Genomic DNA, 19657 nt, shown 5'->3' with positions numbered 1-19657 from the left:
AAAACGTTCTTTTAAGAAGACTATAAAGGCATTTACTGATGAGATTCATTTAGGTAAAAAAACTCTTCTTAGGATCTGAGGTTATAATCCTATGTTTTAGTTGTAGCCTTTAAAGCCCCATTTGATCATACAGTACGCTGAAAAGCAAGAGGAAAGAGGAGGCAGAAAAAAAATTTGGTTTTGGAAAAGGCACAAGCTAGAGAAACAGCAAGTAAACCCTACTGAAATCCCATGCTGAGAGCTTCGTGTGTAACTGGGAGTTAATGTGCTAAAAGCATCTCAGTTTTTTCCTCGACTATTCCGTCTCCTGTACACAAACTCAATCCTTTAATTTGCCCTAATTTTCACACCAAGGGTCTTAGTTAAAGGGATTCTTATCTAGAATAACGCTTTAGTGATATCTCACATTACAGAAATTTACTTATCCTTCTACAAGAAATAGAAAATGCTGTCAGAATTCTGTTGCCTTTTTTGGGAAACACCTTGAAAACAGATAATCTATTAAATTGGTGAGGTTTTGTCCTGTTCAACTATTTCCAGAGGAATAAGATGCCCAAAATATATCCTAAATATTGAATGTGTGTAGGCAAAGATAAGGAATCGGTACAGGCAATTTACTGCAAATATTTCTCTCTCTCTCTCAGCTTGTGAAAACCAAAAAATGATCCTGGTTTGTTTCCAAACTTTCATTTAGGTTTTTATGCCCCCTAGTGGGCACTTGGTATTTCTGCAGTTGTTTAAAAAAAAAAGCTGATATTTTTACAGCATTTCCTTTGTGCAGTGTGTGTTCAAACTCTTTATATTGATGATATATGACATAGATAGGCACCTATTAGAACTATAAATTTCAGGCATTATTTGGACCATTCCACTTTTGATAATTCAATACAAGCTCTGAAAACTCAGGAAAATGCCTGTGAAGACATAGACTATCATGGAGTTCTCTGACCCACCTGAATTTTATCCATGAATTCCTTCAGAATCCATGGTCTCCTGGCTAGAAACCCCTACTTAAGGGTTGGGGTTCCCCTAGCTGCCCCTTCCATTTAAGATTATTAATGCTGTGAACAGTGGAAAAAAGAAAAAAGAAAAATACACTTTATAAAATTAGCTCAGAATTTGTCTTAGACATAAATAAACAGGAGAGGACACAGAACAATTTAAATAACTATGTATGTGAGATCATTCCCCCCAAAATGTCAAGCTTTCACCATAGCTAGGCTAGTATAGTGACAGATCCTGCAGGCAAGAGAGATGGAAACAAAGTCAAGGCAGCTTTGTGAGCCAGCATTGATTTTATCATGTCAAAGAGAAATCTGTCTATTGTCAAGGTAATACCAGGGCCCCTCTGGCAAACAAGTTCTATACCGTAAGCAGGTGTTATATAGCAACACTTTAAAAAAAGTCGTTTGCTATTTGCAAACATTGCAGCTACTAGAAAAATTATCCATCCAACTGTGATCCTTCTAGAATACTAAGTTGATGGCAGAAGAACTCATGAATGACATAGCTACTGAGACCCTAAGGGGTCGAATTATTAGTTTGAGAAGTGATTCAGCTTCCAGGTCAGAACAAATTATTTCTCAGACATTCTAACTAGCAGTCAGGTCTAGGAGGAAAATTCAAACACAAAATCAGTAATTAAAACATGCACATACACACACACCACACATACACACACGCACTCACACACAATCACCCAACTGCTTTCATCAGGGGGTTATTATACACATCCCTTACTTTCATCTAATTATTTCAGGATACTGCTGTCGTCCTTGTGGGCTGCACTAACACAATATCACAGACTAGGGAGTTTATGAACAACAGAAATATATTTCTCAGAGTTCTGGAAGCTGAGAAGTCCAAGGCGAAGACACCAGCTAACAGATTCCATGTGGTGGCAGGTGAGGACCCATTTCCTGTGTCCTCACATGTTGAAAAGGGCTCAGAAGCTTAGTAGGTTTCTTTGTATAAGAGCACGAATCCCATTCAGGAGGGCTCTACCCTCGTGACCTAACCACCTCCCAAAGGCTCTCCCTCCTAACGTCATCACAGGGGGCGTTAGGGTTTCAACTTATGAATTATGTGGGGGGCTGGCGGGGACACTCAAACATACCATAATCATAGCTTATACCTATTTTTCAAACACTTCTATCCCCCAATACTGATTTCTGCCCCATGTGAAGTTGTTGGGGTTCTTCTACACTAACATAATAGTTGAAGTACAGCGTTTATCCAACTGGCATCCCCCCTAAACCACTTCCAGGAAGTCCTGGACTTCAGCGCAGCTGCACAGAGTCCATTCACTCTGCCCCTTTGCTACCGAGCAATGTAAGACTTTTTCATTGTGAAGAAGAAAAAGGGAGAGCAGGAGATTCAATTACAGTGAACATCAAGGTTCATTTTCAAATCAGCATTTCCTTCCTGTTACACGAAGGTCTTTTCTACCTTCATAATTATTTATAAAATTCCTGGGTTTTGTTTTCTTTCTTAGTATCCACGGGAAATGGCTTCACAGATGGAAAGTCATGCCTTAGCTGGGGAGGTTTGCCTTATGTAACATTTCTCCTTTATCCAATGAGCCTACATTTATCCTCTTCAAATAAAAAGAGAAGAAAAAAATAGAAATGATATGAATAGGACTAGGAAGCCAGCAGTGTTGTGTTCACACTGTGTAAAAGAATTCAAAGAAATAGTTTTCTGTTTGAGATCTAAATGTAGTTAGCCAGATGATTTCTGGAGAAATGCCAAAAAAGGAAAAAATTGAGAAGATATTAGTAAAATTTGGTATGCAGGTTATTATGTTTAAAAATGATCCACACTTTCCAACATATTTCAACATTATTTGATAAATTGGGAAGATGGGCAGGTAGATGGATGGATAGATAGATAGATAAACAATATATTCATTTTATTTGATTGTCTGAATTAACCAGACTACCACTTTTTTGGCATTGAGTGCATGCCGGAATCCCAGTCCTTAACATGAAACTTTTGAATAATATTTAAGATTAAAATCTTCAAAAACCAATAATTGAATCTCTTGTGAGGAAATGGTCCTCCACTCATTATGACCTTTACCATATGGCAAAATACATATTTAACCAAGTATTTTGAGGCAGTAAATGCAAATTTAGAATTAACAATTTTATGTGAATGACACCTCCAGATTGTACCTTTTTAACTGATGTAAGGAGGAAAGGGAGCAATAAAGGCAAGGTTTGGTAGAAGTTAAGGGTGAAGAGGGAGTAGAATGAAACTGCAGTGACTATGCGGTGAATGTAGGAGAAAGAGGGAAAGAAGAAGCAGAGGAACGTGGAAGTATGGGGAAAACCTCCCTTCAATTAACAAAGTTCAAGTTTGCTCATTTGTTACTATGTAGAACTTACTGGTAGTTATTCTCTTATGCTATCCATTCTACTGTTTTCTTGTCTTTTAAGAATTCAGTATTTATCTTATCTGCTCTTAGAGGCCCCTTATAGTCTTTGAATCAGTTTTATTTAAATATAGGGGGGAAAATGTCTGTAAGGAAATAAAACCGCGACTACGTAATGTTTTAGTGTAAATCCTTTTGGAAAATGGATTTTTGAAGACTTGAGACAATAATATTCAATTCTGAAGAAAAGCAGAAAGAATAGAATATATAATACTGCTGGGCTTAGCATACATTTAAGAATAAGGAGTCGGGAAAAGTGAGGTGATATAAAAAGTAAGATACCAACCAGTAAACAAGTTGCCCGGGATAAAGATAGTCATTGAAAGACGGCAGTACTGTGGGCAATACGTACACTGTACGTGATCACGTAGCCACGGTAAGTGTCACTTCTCATTATGAAGCTTTCTATTCCAAGCCTTTCTTCGGCTGAATTTCAGAGATTTGATTTCTTGCTTCTTACTGAGTTGGAGTTGCAATACTAGTTCAAAGACCCTTTGTTAAACAAAGGAAAGCAGCTGGTTTTGCCAGAGAGCAGTTTCCCATCCCAGGCAGATTTTGTGCCCAATTTCAAGTCTGCAGATAAAAATTACCCATTTCGATTTTCAAGGTCATTTCTAAAGTGAGAAGAGAGACCGAATGGACAAAGTAAGAACAGATACAAACCACACTGCATTTTTCATGATTCTCCAGCTTCGTCAAACTAGTGAAATGTGCTTAAAATATTACAAATATCGACAGCAATTTAATCTTAAAAAAGAGAGGGGGACAGAGGGAAGAGCAGACAGGGCAGTACATTCAGTACTGAGGGGTGGGTGGAAGGAGGTAGCAGGTGCTCCTCTGGATCAGCCAAGCCTTGGGCTGTCCTTACGTGAATAATCACAGGGCAGCCTGGGCTCTCTTAACATCCTGCCGTTCTGCTCCTTTGGACTCTCACCATCTCCCTCTGCCTCAGGGACCATCCTAATTCTCTATAATGTGGGAAAGATCTGTCTTTCTACCCAAGTGTAGAAAGATCAGAGATGTCCCCACCAATGAGCGTTTTGCTCTGCCCGCCTCTTCACTGCCGTGCTGGCCAATCTCAAGTGTTCACTGACACTCTCTCTTCACTGTGAAGGAAATTTGGATTCCAAAACAAATACGACTGAGGTAAATAATAAATATAACTGTATTGGATGCAGATTTGCATAGCTTTATGACATTAAAACGCTCCTTTTGTATCTGTGATCTCTCTTCCCTCGCGGGTCCTTCTATGCTGGGAAGCTACTGCCTCTCAGCAAGCTGGTTCATGTCCTCACTTTCTATTATTTTGTTACCAAACGAACAAGATATTTCATTTTACCCACTTTTTTTTTCCCGTTGAGTAACAAGTTCACTTGCTGCTTTATTTATTTAAATCATAATCTCTGTTGACATTCGAAAAGGATTTGCAATGGTTATTTTTCTAGCTTAATCCCAGGCACCTCATCAAAAATTGCTTTCCCTGGGAAACCTGCTTTATCAATTGGCCCAGAGTCCCTTTGACTGAATCCCTCAGAATCTACTTTCTCCCTTCTCATTGTGACTTTCCGAGGGCGTGACTACCCCCATTCCTATCACCACCGCCATCTGCCCTCTGAACTTACCGATCTCCTGTCTCCTTAAAGTCTTACTGAGCCTTGGGTTCAGTTTAGCCCTTAATTTTCCCCAATAATTACAAGCATGCTTGCCTTGCCAACACGAGGACATAGTGAGCCTAAAATACAAAAAGTGCTAGTCATTTAAAAAAAAATCTCTTAGAGGCAGGAAAAACTATAGGATGGATTCACTTAGCTATTTCATTTCATGTTTTTATATGTAAAGGTTTTATTTTAATCGCATGGACTCAGTGCTTGTCTTCTCTGGATACAACAAACTGTTGAGTTTTATTTACTTTCCTTTTTGAGAAGCACTTTTTGGATCCTAATCATTAGACTTGAAAAATCAAATCTCTCTTAAAAAAATCAAACCCCTTTTTTGAAAAGCTGCTTGTAGGTATGCATATAAGGCAGGATGTGTGTGTCATAGACTTCTCCAGGGCCTGCCGCATAGTCAGTGCAAAGGGAAAGAAGGTGTTTATAAAAGATGGCCGGGCACTCACTGCCAACTGTCATGAACGTGGGAATTGTATTGTATAAAAAGTAGATGTTCCAATTCCACTGACATATCTTTATGGTAAGAAGGTCCTCAAGCCTTCTGTGCTCACCTTGTAAATTCCTTCAACTGTTTCCTCACTAACATAATCTTCAGATTATGATTTAGCTCCCCTGATGGACTATGGAGAGAGACCCTGTTCCATGTGGACCCAGCATCCCAGTTCTTGGGTTGTTTTGTTTTGTTTTTACTATAAATTAATACCGTCATTCTGATGCCCAAACTGTGTGGGAGTTTCAGTTACAGTGAATTAGCTCAACTTCTGATCACCCGCAAACACTGACAAGAATGAGTAACTGCGCCTTCAGAGCAGAGGACCAGAGCCTGGAAGGGGGTCCCCGAGTGCGGTGCTGGTCAGCGTAGCCTGCTGTCACTCTCAGCAGCCGCTCCTGGGCCAATTCTTCTGCAACTTCCATCTCCATATTGACACACAAATGTTTCCCCACAAAAACAGAGTTAATTAGCATGACCATGTCCTAGACCGCCCCTCAAGATACAGGGTATCCCCAAGTAAGCCTAAACTCCCCGAGTGTGGACTCCAGTATCTGAGTGCCCCTGAACCCTGTTTCTAAGGACTAAACTCTCAGCACGCTAAGCTCCCCACCACCCCGAAGTGAGCAGGGGGTGGTCAGAGCCCCGCAGGTGCAGCTGAGTAACTTCTGCAATAATACGACCAGAAGATCTCCTTGAAATGAATGTAATGTTATATGTCACTTACATCTCAAGAAAAATACACGTATCAAATCAATATGTCTACACCTGAAACTGATATAATGTTCTATGTCACTTCTACTTCAATTAAAAAAAAAAAAAAAAGACCTCCTCCTTGTCCTGCTCCCCAGGAATGAACTCTTAGAAGAACTCTGTCTCAGTAAGGTAGTGAAAAGATATTCATTTAACCAATATTTATCAAGGGCCTGCTTTGTGCTAGTGAGAAACAACAGGGAGCAGCTCCTGCTTCATCAAGGCCATGTTCTAATGTTGGCAGGGCATGTGGGAGACAAAGAATAGACCCACTGACAAATTAGGAAATAACATGTGTTAATACATAGTGTGAAGGTAACCAAATAGGAAGTTGCTATAGAGAAAGACCGGAGGAAAAGAATAATACCAATGTGGGTAAGATGGCCAGAGAATAACCTCTGGAATGGAGACGTTTCAGTCTCAACCTGAATAATGATGGTCTGGGGCTGCACAGTAAAAGAAAGCCAGATGGCCAGTGTGGCCAGAGGACAGGGGGTTTGGGAGAAGGAGGTGTGGAATAGAGCCAGAAACTAAATGCTGTAGGCTGTTGGAGGCAAAAGTGAGGAGTTTGGATTTATTTTCATTTCAAGTTTATTAGAAGGTTTAAGCAAAGTAGCAACAGCCCAATCTCCATTTTTAAAGCCATAACTCAGGCTGCTATGTTGGCATGAATTGTAAAATGGTAAATGCAGAAAAGAAAGTTCAAGTAAGAAGTGTTACCTGGGGGAGGGTATAGCTCAAGTGGTAGGGTGCATGCTTGGCATGCACGAGTTCCTGGGTTCAATCCCCAGTACCTCCTCTAAAAATAAATAAACCTAATTACCTCCCCGCTTCTGCCAAAATAAAATAATTAAATAATACAATAATAAGTAAGATTTTTTTTTTAAAAAAAGAAGCATTGTCTGTGGCTCTGGTAAGCAATGATGATGACTTACACTATTGTGGGGAAATGGAGGTTGAGGAGGGAAACCCAGATGGGATATGATTTGGTTTGGGCTGAGACAACAAGACTAGCTGAGAAATGAGATGTTTGGATTGAAGACTGAGTGTCTCTTTCAGTTTTGATAAGAGCAACTGAGCGGTTTGTGGTTCCATTAAATTCGAGGTGGCAGACTGTGAGAGGAGCACATCTGAGGGGGGTAAAGGAAGCTAGGGAAGTGAGTTCCTTTTTGACTAATTTAAGTTTTAATTGGCTCTTAAACCTCTAGTGGCTGGAATAATCAGAGCAGAAGTCACCGAAGAGATGAGTCTGATTTTCAAGATAGACATCAGTGCTGTCAATGTAAATGACTGAGCCAGCAGCTTATGGATAGTTTTAAGCTAGGGGATTGGATAAAATAACATAGGAAGAAGGTTTATATGGAGAAGAGAAAATCCTGAGACCTAAATCGCTCCAAGATTTAGAAGCCAGATAAGGGAGAAGGGGCCAGGAAAGAAGATGGAGAAGAAGCAGCCAGTGAGGTGGAGGGCCACTAAGGGAACGTGCTAACACTGAAACCAGCAGAAAGTGTTTGAAGGAGAGAGAGAACAATTCCAACACAAATAAGAGATTCAGTAGGATCATCATGGAGAAACGGCCATTGGGTTTCACAAGCAAGATTAATGGGACCTCAAGAAGTTCATTTTTTTCAAGAGATTATATCTGATGGAAGGAATGTGATGTATCTTTTTCTATTTAAATTTCATAACCAGTCCAATGTTGAAAAAAATTAAGTGGAAAAGAGTGTTATGTGGACTATACAATTTGGCATGGAAATATTGACTATAAATAAATGTAAAAAACCATGCCATGTCATATTTTTTTAAAAATTGAAGAGCTATCATTATATCATCTGGCTTAAAATATTTTCTAATCAAAGCAATCTCTAAATGTTAGAATCAATTTCTGCAAGGTTGAAAGGTAATTTTTATACTCAGATATTCACAATGTTTGGTTTATTAAAGTCTTAAGCCTTGTATATTTTAGCCATGAAGTAGAGATAGATTGGGTCCAAAAAAAAAAAAAGTCACTTGATTTAAAGATAGAAACTGTTTATAGCAGTTGGAAATAACTTTCTGTGACTTAAAACAACATATTTTTCTTTTCTCTAACCCAAGGTATGGTGACATGGTACCAAAAACCATAGCAGGGAAGATTTTTGGTTCCATCTGCTCGCTGAGTGGGGTCTTGGTCATTGCTCTGCCTGTCCCAGTGATTGTTTCCAACTTCAGTCGGATCTACCACCAAAATCAACGAGCAGACAAACGGAGAGCACAAAAGGTGTGTATTCAGTTCTGTGCAACCATGATTTAGCATCTCCCACTTTTTATAGTGAGCTTTAAAATCCCCTGCTGGCTATTCAGTGTTCTGGGTTTGGTCGATAGCTGCACCGGTCAGCACAAGCTAAGTTAATATCTTAGCGCCTTAATGAAAAAAAAGAGCCTTAATATCTTAGTGGCTTAAAACAACAAGGAATATTTCTTAATCATGCCACAGGTCCTTACTGGTCTAATGACAGAAACTCTGTCTTGACGGTGTACTTTTGCCATCATTCAGGCAGGGGTAGAAGGACATGATGAATCACACACTAACTCCTAAAACCTCCTCCTGGAAGTGGGCCAAGTCACTTCCCTCTCTGCTGCATTGGCAGATCTCATAGCCAGGTGTAACTTCAGAATGGGCAGGGAGGGGGAAAGGTATAGCTCCAGTGGTAGAGCGCATGCTCAGCACCCAAGAGGTGCCGGGTTCAATCCCCGGTACCTCCTCCAAGTGGAAACCAATGAAGAAACCTAATTACCTCCCCCACCAGAAAACAAACAATACAAGCAAAATGGCCAGGGAAATACAATCCTCTGATGCAACCAGAGGCAGGGAGAAAGAAATATTTGGTGAAAAGCACTAATGAGAATACTAAAATCAAAGGTAAATTCTTGGCAAATTGTATTAGAATCAGATTTCTAGATCTGATTCATTTAGTCTCTGTCCATCAGGGATCAAGCTGGTTCTAGTCGACCAGGGCAATCAAAGGGCACCAAAATATGTCTCAGCTATTCAGTGTAGTTGACACAGGAAGTAGGAGAAATCTGATCATTAGTAGCTGAGTTTTATTTTTGGCCCAGCAGTTTACGGTTTCTCTGAATGTCACATCAATTAACTCATCCCTGTCAGAGTAAACAGGCTGCATACTCATCTGTGAAATGGGGAAGACAATACCTACCTCACAATAAGATTAAGATTATATGTAAATGTATATAAATCTATATAAGCATGTCATAATATTAACAATATTTAACATTTAGTGGTGTCTATTTAACCAGCCAAATATTCAAGTAAATTTAACATTTACTACTATGTGCCAGGTATTGGTTTGATGTTTTTTAAAAAAATAATAATTCATATAATCTTCTTAACAAATCTAGGAGTTAGTTACCATTATTATTCCTATTTCATAGATGAGAACCCTAAAATTACCCAGAAATTGAGAAATTCTAAGATCACAGACTTAACAAACTGCAGAGCCATCACTCAATCCAAGGGATCTGGCTCCCAGGTTTAGACACTTAAACACGATGCCAGGCTGCATCTCAGAAAAACTGGCTAAATGTTAGCACACTTCCCCTCCCCATTCTTTGTTAAAATAGTCACCTTGCAAGTCAGGGCCCTTGTGGTTTAGAAGTAATTACGGAAATCTCTTTTATAGTTTCCTCGGGGTTATGGTGCTAGATTTCTAAGACTCTTCATGGATATTATATCATGTCCTTTAAGAATAGACTCATTTTTTAAATATCCAAAAACCATTCATAACTATGATTTAAGTGGATGCACAATCTGGGTAATGTGGTATAACTATAAAATATCATGATGGGTCTTGGTACAATTCATAATTGGCTTTGTAGGTAGTCCTAGAACAAGATTTTAAACATGCTTTTGCACAATGTTGATCTCTTTAGTAAAATTAAAAGTATACTTTATACTTTGTACAGTATACAGTGTAAAATCTCATAAAGTAACTCATTAGAAAGTTCATATTAATCAGTATGGTCACATAGCATATTTGTCCAGAGAACTTGTTTATATCCATTGTCAGAGAATTGCTTTTTTTTTTTTAAGCAAAGAATCACTCTTTCAGACTTGTAGTTTCTTGTTTTGCCGAATCCCCCATTTTTGGACAAGCACCTAGCCTTGAATTATTACAAAGAATGGTAATGAATAGTCTAGTTAACATGAATACAATAAAACTGGTAATCCAATAAGAAGGAGGGGTAGAAAAAGGCACCCTCTGGACAGTTATAGTGTGGGGCACACCTTTCACAAGCAGAGATGGAGGAATTTGGGGCACAGTTGGCCCCCATCAGAGACTGCCACGCACTACCGCTGCGGCTCTGCCCACACACTGCAGTCCCTCTACTGGGCACACATGTGCATTGTTTAAAAGAACAGAAATCCTACAAAAAGCTTAGCTCCCCAGCATCCATCCAACTCCATTCTAGAAATTTCATCTTTAATACAAGCTACCTATAATTCATTTTCTCCATGCCAAAAAATGAGTGACCTGCATGAAAACTGTAGGAAGTACAAATCTGATTTTCAAATAAACCAACTTTCAAAATATCTATTTTTTTCAAACTTTGTCATCTGCAACAAGCAAATCAATAAAGGAAATCTTAGAATGTTTTTAGAAGGTTTTTTTTTTTTTGGTCTAAATAAATTTAGAAATCAAAAGTACATAAATATGACATTTAAAAGTACACTAAATTGAAAAGCATGTTTTATGAATTTTTTGTATATTTAAAGTATCTCCTATATTCTAAGTTTCTGCCTTAATACAATGAATTTTACATATCGTGATTACTAGAAAAATTGGCTTAATAAAGCCAAGTACAATAACCTAATGTGATATGTCCAGTGAATAGTCTATGACCAATAAACAGAATATAGACATTTAAGAAAGAATGGTGGGCATGGAACTAAATAAATTACCAAGGGATATTTTCTGTTTTCCTTCCCAGGAAATATTTTTAAAAAATAAACATTCGTTAGGCTAAGATAGTTTAGATTTATCTGGAACTGGGTGATTTGATAAATATCAAAGTTTTACCAAAAAAGCCCAACTAATTCCATCAAGCAAGATAGCCATTCAATAATAATACCAATCAAACTGAATAATGAATAACATTACAAAATATTTTTAAAGCAGAATTTTCGGTATTTAGTCTCATTGCCAGCACCAAGCTTAAGCAAAAATTTATACACAATTAGAAATATACACAATGCTATATTCAGAGGAAAGATTTAACCACTTTGTGGAGGGTTTAAGTGAAAAAAAAAAAAAGACAATCTTGCATATTGGCACTTGCTTGTTTCAATTAAAATAGCACATGTTCAGTATCTTAAGAAAATCCATTCCTATGCACACATACACACACACACACCACACACACCACAGAATATAATGGCAGAATATGAAGAAACATTTAGTCTCTTTTCTTAACTCGCTTCAGATTTCTGAATCTTACTGTCCTCAGTCCTTCTTCCTCAATAAAACCTTCTCTTTACAGACCAACTAACAATCATTTCTTCCTTTCCCCCAAATCTTATGTTACTTGCTGTCTGAAGCCCCTGTTTGGCAATTCTGGTTGACTTATCTTTCATCTTAGCCAAATTTTAATGTATCTTGAGAGCAGGGGCCATGCCTCATATTTTTCAGGTCTTCTACTTATTTTTATTTATTAATCTAATATTGCTGGGATTCTGGTTGAAGGCTAGCCTTCAACAGACACTTGGCACAGCGCTCCACAAGACCAAGTAAACCCAGTAACTTGTACAATTATTGTAGTAAAATGAAAGATAAGTAGTGAATGGAACTGAGATGGGAGGTTCTTTTTCCAACACAGTATATGACTTAGAAAAAAATGGCTATTCTGCCTCTAAAACAACTGTTTCTTTTTCCGTAAACTTAAAACTACTTCTGTGGTGGTGGTTGCCACAATATAGAGGTTTTCTATTCTGGGAAATATGTAATTTTCCTTTGTTGGACAGTACTTTCGGTTAATGTAAATGTCTCATTTAAGAAAGAAAATAATATTTCCTAATACTTGAGGCTAAATACTTGGAGAATGACATAGGTGAGACTGATAACTATGATATAGGCAATATAATTACATGCAGTGGTTGCAAAAAAAAAAAAAGAAAGAAAGACGGGGGGGAGGTGGAGAGGGGAGGACGGGGGGAGGACGGGAACCAAAGAAAGCACTGAATGTTCCAGGAGACTGATGAGACTTTAGGACTGAAGTTTCAACAATAACCCTTTTCTGGAAACCCAATGTATATTTACGTTACTTATTTCTGAATCATTATGTCAATTCTAAGTCATTTCCAAATGCTCTTGTCACTTCTCATTGTTGTGTTGAGTCTGTCCTGAATTCCTGACTGTACAGCGCAGCTTTTGAAGTTAAAACATTTTCTAACTTCCAACTTCATTCTCTAGTGTTGCCTCAATATGTTGAGTGATCTAAACACTACCCTGACAACAAAGAGTGAAATGTGTCTCTTTGTCCTATCACTTACAAATATGATCTCTGTACCGAGTATTATTTTAAGCTGGGATCAGCACATAGGAAAAAGAAATTCACGGAGGAAGAGAGAAGGCGTGCGGTTGAAGCCATATGATATCTTAATGCTATTTTGAGAGCTTCCAATGTCTCAGTGCTACTCTCAAACGCTGTGGGCAAAGGGGCACTTTGGTACAACTTTGGAGGGAAATCTGGTAAAACCTATCAAACAAAACACACACACACACACACACACCCTTTGATCTAGGAATAATTCTGCTTCTAGAAATGTGTCTTGCAGACCAGCTCATCATGGTGTTTAAAGCAGGCCGCATTGCTTATGGTAGCAAAAAAAATGCCTTAAAAATTAATTGTGATTGGCTTGCTAAATATAAGAGGCTGCATTCCTACAGTGGCATATTACACATCCATAAATAAATGAAGTGGTTCTATATATGCAGCTATGGGAAGAGTCCCACCTGTGTTAAATGAAAAAGGCTGAGTGCACAAGTGTGTGCACCTTAGTCTCCCAACTGAGTAAAACTATATGTGATATATACATAAGAATTTATATATTTGCTTTTATATGCCTGGAATATTTCTGATAAGATTCTCTAGAAATATTGCTAGTGGTTGGCTCTGAAGGACAGTTAGGAGTAGGTAAGCCCAGAGAGACTTCCCTGGTTTTCATGTACTTTTGTAGTGTCAAAAATTTTATCATATGTATATATTCATTTTCCATTTAAAAATATAGATTATTAAAATTTTTTATTAACAAGAAGATTACAGGGCTAGTGACGAAAGACAGTCTCTTGGGGTTGTTTAGAATGGGGAAAGGAGGAGTCACCGTAGCGGAATTTTACAAGGAGGTTCTTCCCCAAGCCATTCCAGTTGCTTCCTCACATACGCTTGCTAGACATGTGCCGTACAAGCAGCATGGCCACCCAAATCGTGCTCTCCAGGAACTGGAAAGCAGGCTCATACCATGGCAGTCTGGGGCAGATACACAGCAGCAGTTGGAAAGTGGAATGGAAAACCCAAAGTCCAGCCAGACACCCAGTTCACTCGGTAACACCACCTTGGCGATCTTGCTGTAACTGTGAACAGTTGCAGTGACCACCCTCAACCCTCTACACTGAAGAACATTCTCTGTGCATAAATGCTTTAAAATTTTTAAATAATGTTAGACGTCTTTCGGAGTGGCTCCCTATGTTCTTCATTTCAACAAATTCAAGAGAGAAGTAGGAATGAGGAGGGTGTGCTGCGGCGTGGATCTGTGCAGTAGACAAAGTGGATACATTTACGGATTTTTTTCCTAGAAAGCCCATAATGATCGGTACAGGATCCACATTGGCCAATCCAACAAAATAATTGCAAAAGCAAAATATGATGTTTAATGATACAGATACAATTTAATAGTTTTTTTTTTTTTTTTTTTTTTTTTTTGCAGGAAGGAAGGAAGTGGGAGGAGGGGAGGAAGAGAGAAAGAAAGAATAGAAAGGCCATAGGTTTCTGGAACTTAATTACTAAATTTTAAAAAGTCATTAGTTTAAATGAAAAGAAGTTGGCAGCTGGTGTGCTGAGTCTCCATTTCATTAAGTTACTCAGATTGGGATCAGTGAAAAATTTAAGTAATACGACGATTTTTCTCTTGACACAATGGACCGAAACACCACTGAAATAACTTGATCTTACTGTAAGGACTTAATTACAATTCTTAAACCTATAACCCAACTCCAAAGCCATTCACTGAGCTCACTGATGAGTATTAACTAAAACCAAGCACTCAAATGGTGAAAGTTTACTTTTCAGCCGTTACATGTGAAAAGTGGCATGCTTTGAAAGATATGTATGCTGACATTAGGACAATATAAGAGTGCTCTCACTGTTTTAAGAAAACCAGTCATAAATCTTCAGAGGACACTTCTTTTTTTCCCCTCCTATAGAAAGCCAGACTGGCCAGGATCCGGGCAGCCAAAACTGGAAGTGCCAACGCTTACATGCAGAGCAAACGGAACGGCTTACTCAGTAACCAGCTTCAGGTATGGTCCAAATGTTCCCCTCTTTTCATGTTCAATTTATTGGGGCAATATTGATTTAGTTCTGCTTAACCATGTAACTTTATTGTTGGTAATTACGAACATAGCTACGACACAACAAAATGGTCATTTTTTTTTTAATAACTTCGCCCTGCACTGTCTTACTGACTGTAGTCAGCTAGAAACTGGGCTCTGAAATATTGCAGGTGAATGGTGATTCTCAGTCACAATCGGGCGATATTTTCTGCACGAGCTCATGTAAACATGGGGAAGATCAAAAATTCTCAACAACTCAAATACCTAGGCTTTTTTTCCCCAAAATTATGTATGAAAAGTTCATTTGGGTGGCAATAAGGGGGTGCCGTGATGTCTTGTTTTATTTTTACCAGAGGGGGAACACCATTCAGTGTTACACAGGTCGCACCGAGTGAAATGCAATTGGAGAAACTTTACTTTCACCTGAAAACTTTTCCTTTAATATTTAGGATTTCAATCATCTTTACTTACATAATAGCTTCTGTGTCGGTGAGCATTATGGTGGTTTCAGGATTATTATTATTATTATAAGTACTAGATTAAGTATTATTATCCAAAAATAATGGCTCATAGGCTTTCAGAGGTAGTTGGTAGATGAATGAGTAAAAGGGAATTAAATTTTCAATTCGGGGAGACAAGTCTAAAAGGCCAGACTGCTAATTTGACGAAAATGTAAATGCTGATTATCAAACTCAAAAGCAACTCTACATTTGATCCTTTTCAGTTAAAAATAGATACATAAATAAAATGCTGCCATTTAATCTCGGGAATGAGGCCAGATCTCTCTGCAGAAATATGTGACTGAGGTTCTCATTGTTTGCCAATAAATAGAAAGCCCTCCTGTCTTCTCCTTGTTAACAGTCCTCCGAGGACGAGCAAGCCTTTGTTAGCAAATCCGGCTCCAGCTTTGAAACCCAGCACCACCACCTGCTTCACTGCCTGGAGAAAACCACGGTAAGGCAAAGGCAGGGCTGCCTGCCCCCGTAACTCAGACAGTAATCCCACTGGCTTTTGTGAGTACTTAATGCTTCCAAGCATGAGTTCACTGTCTGCATTACTGGAAAATATACTAAAAACAAAACAAGAAAAAATCAACAAGAATTGAAATTACTTTGAAAGACTGAAGTGATATGTCAACCTAAGAAGTATTTTAGAGACTTATTTACAATGTTTTTATCCTTAGTGATTGTCTTAACACTATCCGTTTAATGCAGATGGAAAGTTGTCTTCCAAGAGCTGACTGCAAGTCCTATAAAATATTTTTTTTCTCTTGATTCTTAAAATGCTGATTAAATAAGAGGAAAAAAATGAATTTCAAGTGTTCCTCACATCTGGATAAAGGCAACAGCAATAGCAATAACACAAAAAATAGAGAATAACTAGATATAAGAGTTTCTTTCATTCATGGGTATAATGAGCAGGGGCAGATAATAAAAACTATCTGTTCTCATAAGAAAAATGGCACATGTAACTAATGGCGTGCCCCATGGGGCTGAGGATTGAGTCTGCATTTCTCCACTTTGTAAGCTCCCTGTTGGACCTCCTCTTTAACAAAGGCATCTCTTCTCTGGATAACTTGTCAAAAGGGATCACAATCTATGACCACAGAGCAGAATAAAACTTTCACCATATTTGAATTAAGATTGCTGGTTCACTCGCTTGAGACACATATCTGTATTCTCAATTCCAACATACCGTCTATCCATTTATTCATGTACCTGTCTGTAGAGTCATTCAGCAGAAATGTCTTACTTGCCTATATGTGCGGGACAGAGAGCCAAACCCAAGACACACCATGAATGAAGTCAGGTGTGGCCTCTGCCCCACTGGAGCCTCCAGGTATGGGACAAAACACTGGAAGTTACTGGAGAAGGATGAGGAGCTGGGGAAGCGACAGTGGGGCCATAGTAGACTAGGGGCTAAGATGGCAGAGCCAAAGGGTACAGGGTGAGGCCAGGCTTCCTGGAGAAGCGTGAATTGAGACCCACCTGATGACTATGAGTTAAGCACAGAAATGAAGGGGCTAACAGGTGGTATAAGCACCTGAGGAAGGCTGGAACTTGGCTTAAGAGGAAGTAAAAGAACTTGAGGGTGGTCAGAAGGAGAGAGTGCTGCGTGGCACCAGTGGAGGTGCAGAGGAAGGCGGGGACCTGATAAAGGGGTTTGGGAGGCACCTGAAGAGTGTTGGTTCTTATCTTATTATTTATGGCAGATTATTTCAGGGCTTTAAACAGGGTGGTTAACTAACTACATTTATATTTTAAATAATGAACTATACCTTATTAAGACAACTCTTTGAAAGTTAATTGATGACAATAATCAAATGTATTTATCCCTATTTTTTTCTTTCTCTTTATTTTCATTTTTTGACTATTTTACCTTTCAGGGCTTTTTAAATCAAAAATTATTTAGCTCCAATGAATATAGTTTAAATTGAGCTACCTACAAAAATATATGGTTACCAGCAGCAGAATGACTTCTTCCCTTCCAATCCCTGATGAGATAAATCAGACTCTCATGCGTTCTGACTTGTATTATGTGTGTGAAAGGTGCACTGTAAGAGAAGAAAATAGATTGTGAATCCTTTGTGAGCTCTACTTTTTTCTATAGAATTTAATATTTAACATGAAATTCTGTCGGGTCTGATCATATTGTCCTCTGGATTTAAAATAGAATGTTAAATTCCATTTACTTCAAAATGCTTGTCTCAGCAAAGAAATGGCAAAATGAGTACCTAAAGCAATCTATTTCCTATTAGCCAGTAAATTCCTTCAATTGTTTTCCTAATATTTTAGGATGAGAGATGGTTAAGTGGAATTTGGCATGGGTGAAGCCTTCCACTCTAAGATTGTTCCCACACACCCACCCACCCACACACACAAAAGAGTAATTGAAGTCATCCTTAGCAGTTCAGACCAAAAATGTTTTCCCTGATGTTTCTCTGGTAAAATCTTGCACAGGCAGCTTAGGGGGCAATTTATATTAAACATTTTAAAAGCAAAATTTGCACTGTGTTTCTCTAAGATGTGATATATGAAATGACATCCATCACTGTTGGCTTCTCAGTTAGAAGGACACAGGCAGACATCACAGGTCCAGCCGGTGATGTAAAACAGACATAAGAATGGAGACCACAGAAGTTCAGTGCTAACTCATTCAGGGTCAAATATAAAGTGATATATTTTGATAAATATATTTTACTTATTTAACTAAGAAGTCAAAGTTGTCTATACACTGGGAATTTTAGAGGAGCATCTAGAGGAATGGGAAGTGTCTTTTAAGCATCTGATTTTCTAATTAAAAGTATTTTCAATCCCATGTGAAAATATTTGCTAATTCAAAACAGATAATCTAACTTGGAACATTCTATTAAAATCGTCTCTTTTTCATAACTTCAGTCTGCCAATTTGTTTAAAAAATAAAGTACATGCGAATTTCCACATTCCCTGTGGGTATTATTTGTATTCATTTTTGAGGGTTTTTTATCTTTAGTTCCAGATTTTATTTTTAAATTAATAAATGATATTTCAAGATCAAGTTATTCTGTAAACGGATACTAAATTAGCCTGTGCAAATCAGCCTCAAGACCTAACTAGAGAGATTTTACTTTCACACAAATGCCAAAGAAAAGTGGCTTGGATATTCTAATTATTATGAAAATGTTTTTTTACCCATTAGATAATCTAAATGTACGTGGGCATATTTGAATTCTAAGAAGAAAACTATTCAAATCTTTTTTTAGAGATAAAATGTGACAATATTGTCCATCAACTATAATATAAAATATAAAAAATAATAAACACATTTTTAAAAAGTGAAAGTGTGTTTCTGTGCTTTCTTCACATTTCTCGCCACTGTGGAACAGAATCACGAGTTTGTGGATGAGCAGGTCTTTGAAGAAAGCTGCATGGAAGTCGCAACAGTGAATCGTCCCTCGAGTCACAGTCCCTCTCTCTCTTCACAACAAGGAGTCACCAGCACTTGCTGTTCAAGACGACACAAAAAAACTTTCCGCATCCCTAATGCCAACGTATCAGGAAGCCACCGAGGCAGCGTGCAAGAGCTCAGTACGATTCAGATTAGATGCGTGGAGAGAACCCCGCTGTCGAACAGGTACCTGGGGTTGATCTGTGTGCGTTCGCACACCTGTGCTGCTTCTCAGAGCACATCTCCTCCTGCTGTCATGTTGCTACCTGGGTGGCATCTACCTCCTAGCTCCTAGGGATTGAAATGAGGCAAAATTGCTCTGTAACAAGTGGGAAAATGGGTCGACGGTAGTTTTCAGTAAACACCAATGGCCTGAAATGATCGTCAATATGACCAAAAGGCACAAATTAAATTGACATTGATGTGATTGAAAAGTATTCAGTAGCCCCCAAAAATACATCAACGTAGGCAATGTAACTGAAAAACCAAACGATGCCCACACGAACCTTTTGAATCAGTATTTTTGACCCCAACAAACACAAAAAAATCAATCCAATACCAATAAAGGTAAGTGAAATGTTGAAACCGTTTACCCCCAGTTCGTTTACAGATAGTGTAAGTAAAGTGTTTCTATTGGCATTTCCCTCTTGTTCCTCTTTATGGGCTACTTGTTTTTACCAAAACCATACATGGGTAATAGTAAGTAGTACATTTAAACTAGACGAGTCACTGAAAAGATTAATCTCTGCCCAGGTAATTTTACTCTGTTCTTCAA

General features: G+C 38.3%; 1 protein-coding gene across 1 annotated transcript in view; it reads left to right on the top strand.

The window, feature by feature from the left end:
• The window catches only part of KCND2 (potassium voltage-gated channel subfamily D member 2), a 457733-nt gene that overhangs the window by 433938 nt on the left and 4138 nt on the right, over positions 1-19657 (top strand). Inside the window, exons 2-5 of the mRNA XM_006192686.3 lie at positions 8447-8609; positions 14827-14922; positions 15817-15909; positions 18821-19068. Coding sequence (XP_006192748.1) covers positions 8447-8609; positions 14827-14922; positions 15817-15909; positions 18821-19068 — 600 coding nt within the window. The remainder of the gene's footprint in view (positions 1-8446; positions 8610-14826; positions 14923-15816; positions 15910-18820; positions 19069-19657) is intronic.

This window comes from Camelus ferus, chromosome 7 (genome assembly GCF_009834535.1).
Source record: "Camelus ferus isolate YT-003-E chromosome 7, BCGSAC_Cfer_1.0, whole genome shotgun sequence".
In the NCBI taxonomy this organism is placed as follows: domain Eukaryota; kingdom Metazoa; phylum Chordata; class Mammalia; order Artiodactyla; family Camelidae; genus Camelus; species Camelus ferus.
The sequence above is the reverse complement of the archived record's forward strand: the minus strand, read 5'-3'. Positions and strand labels throughout refer to the sequence as shown.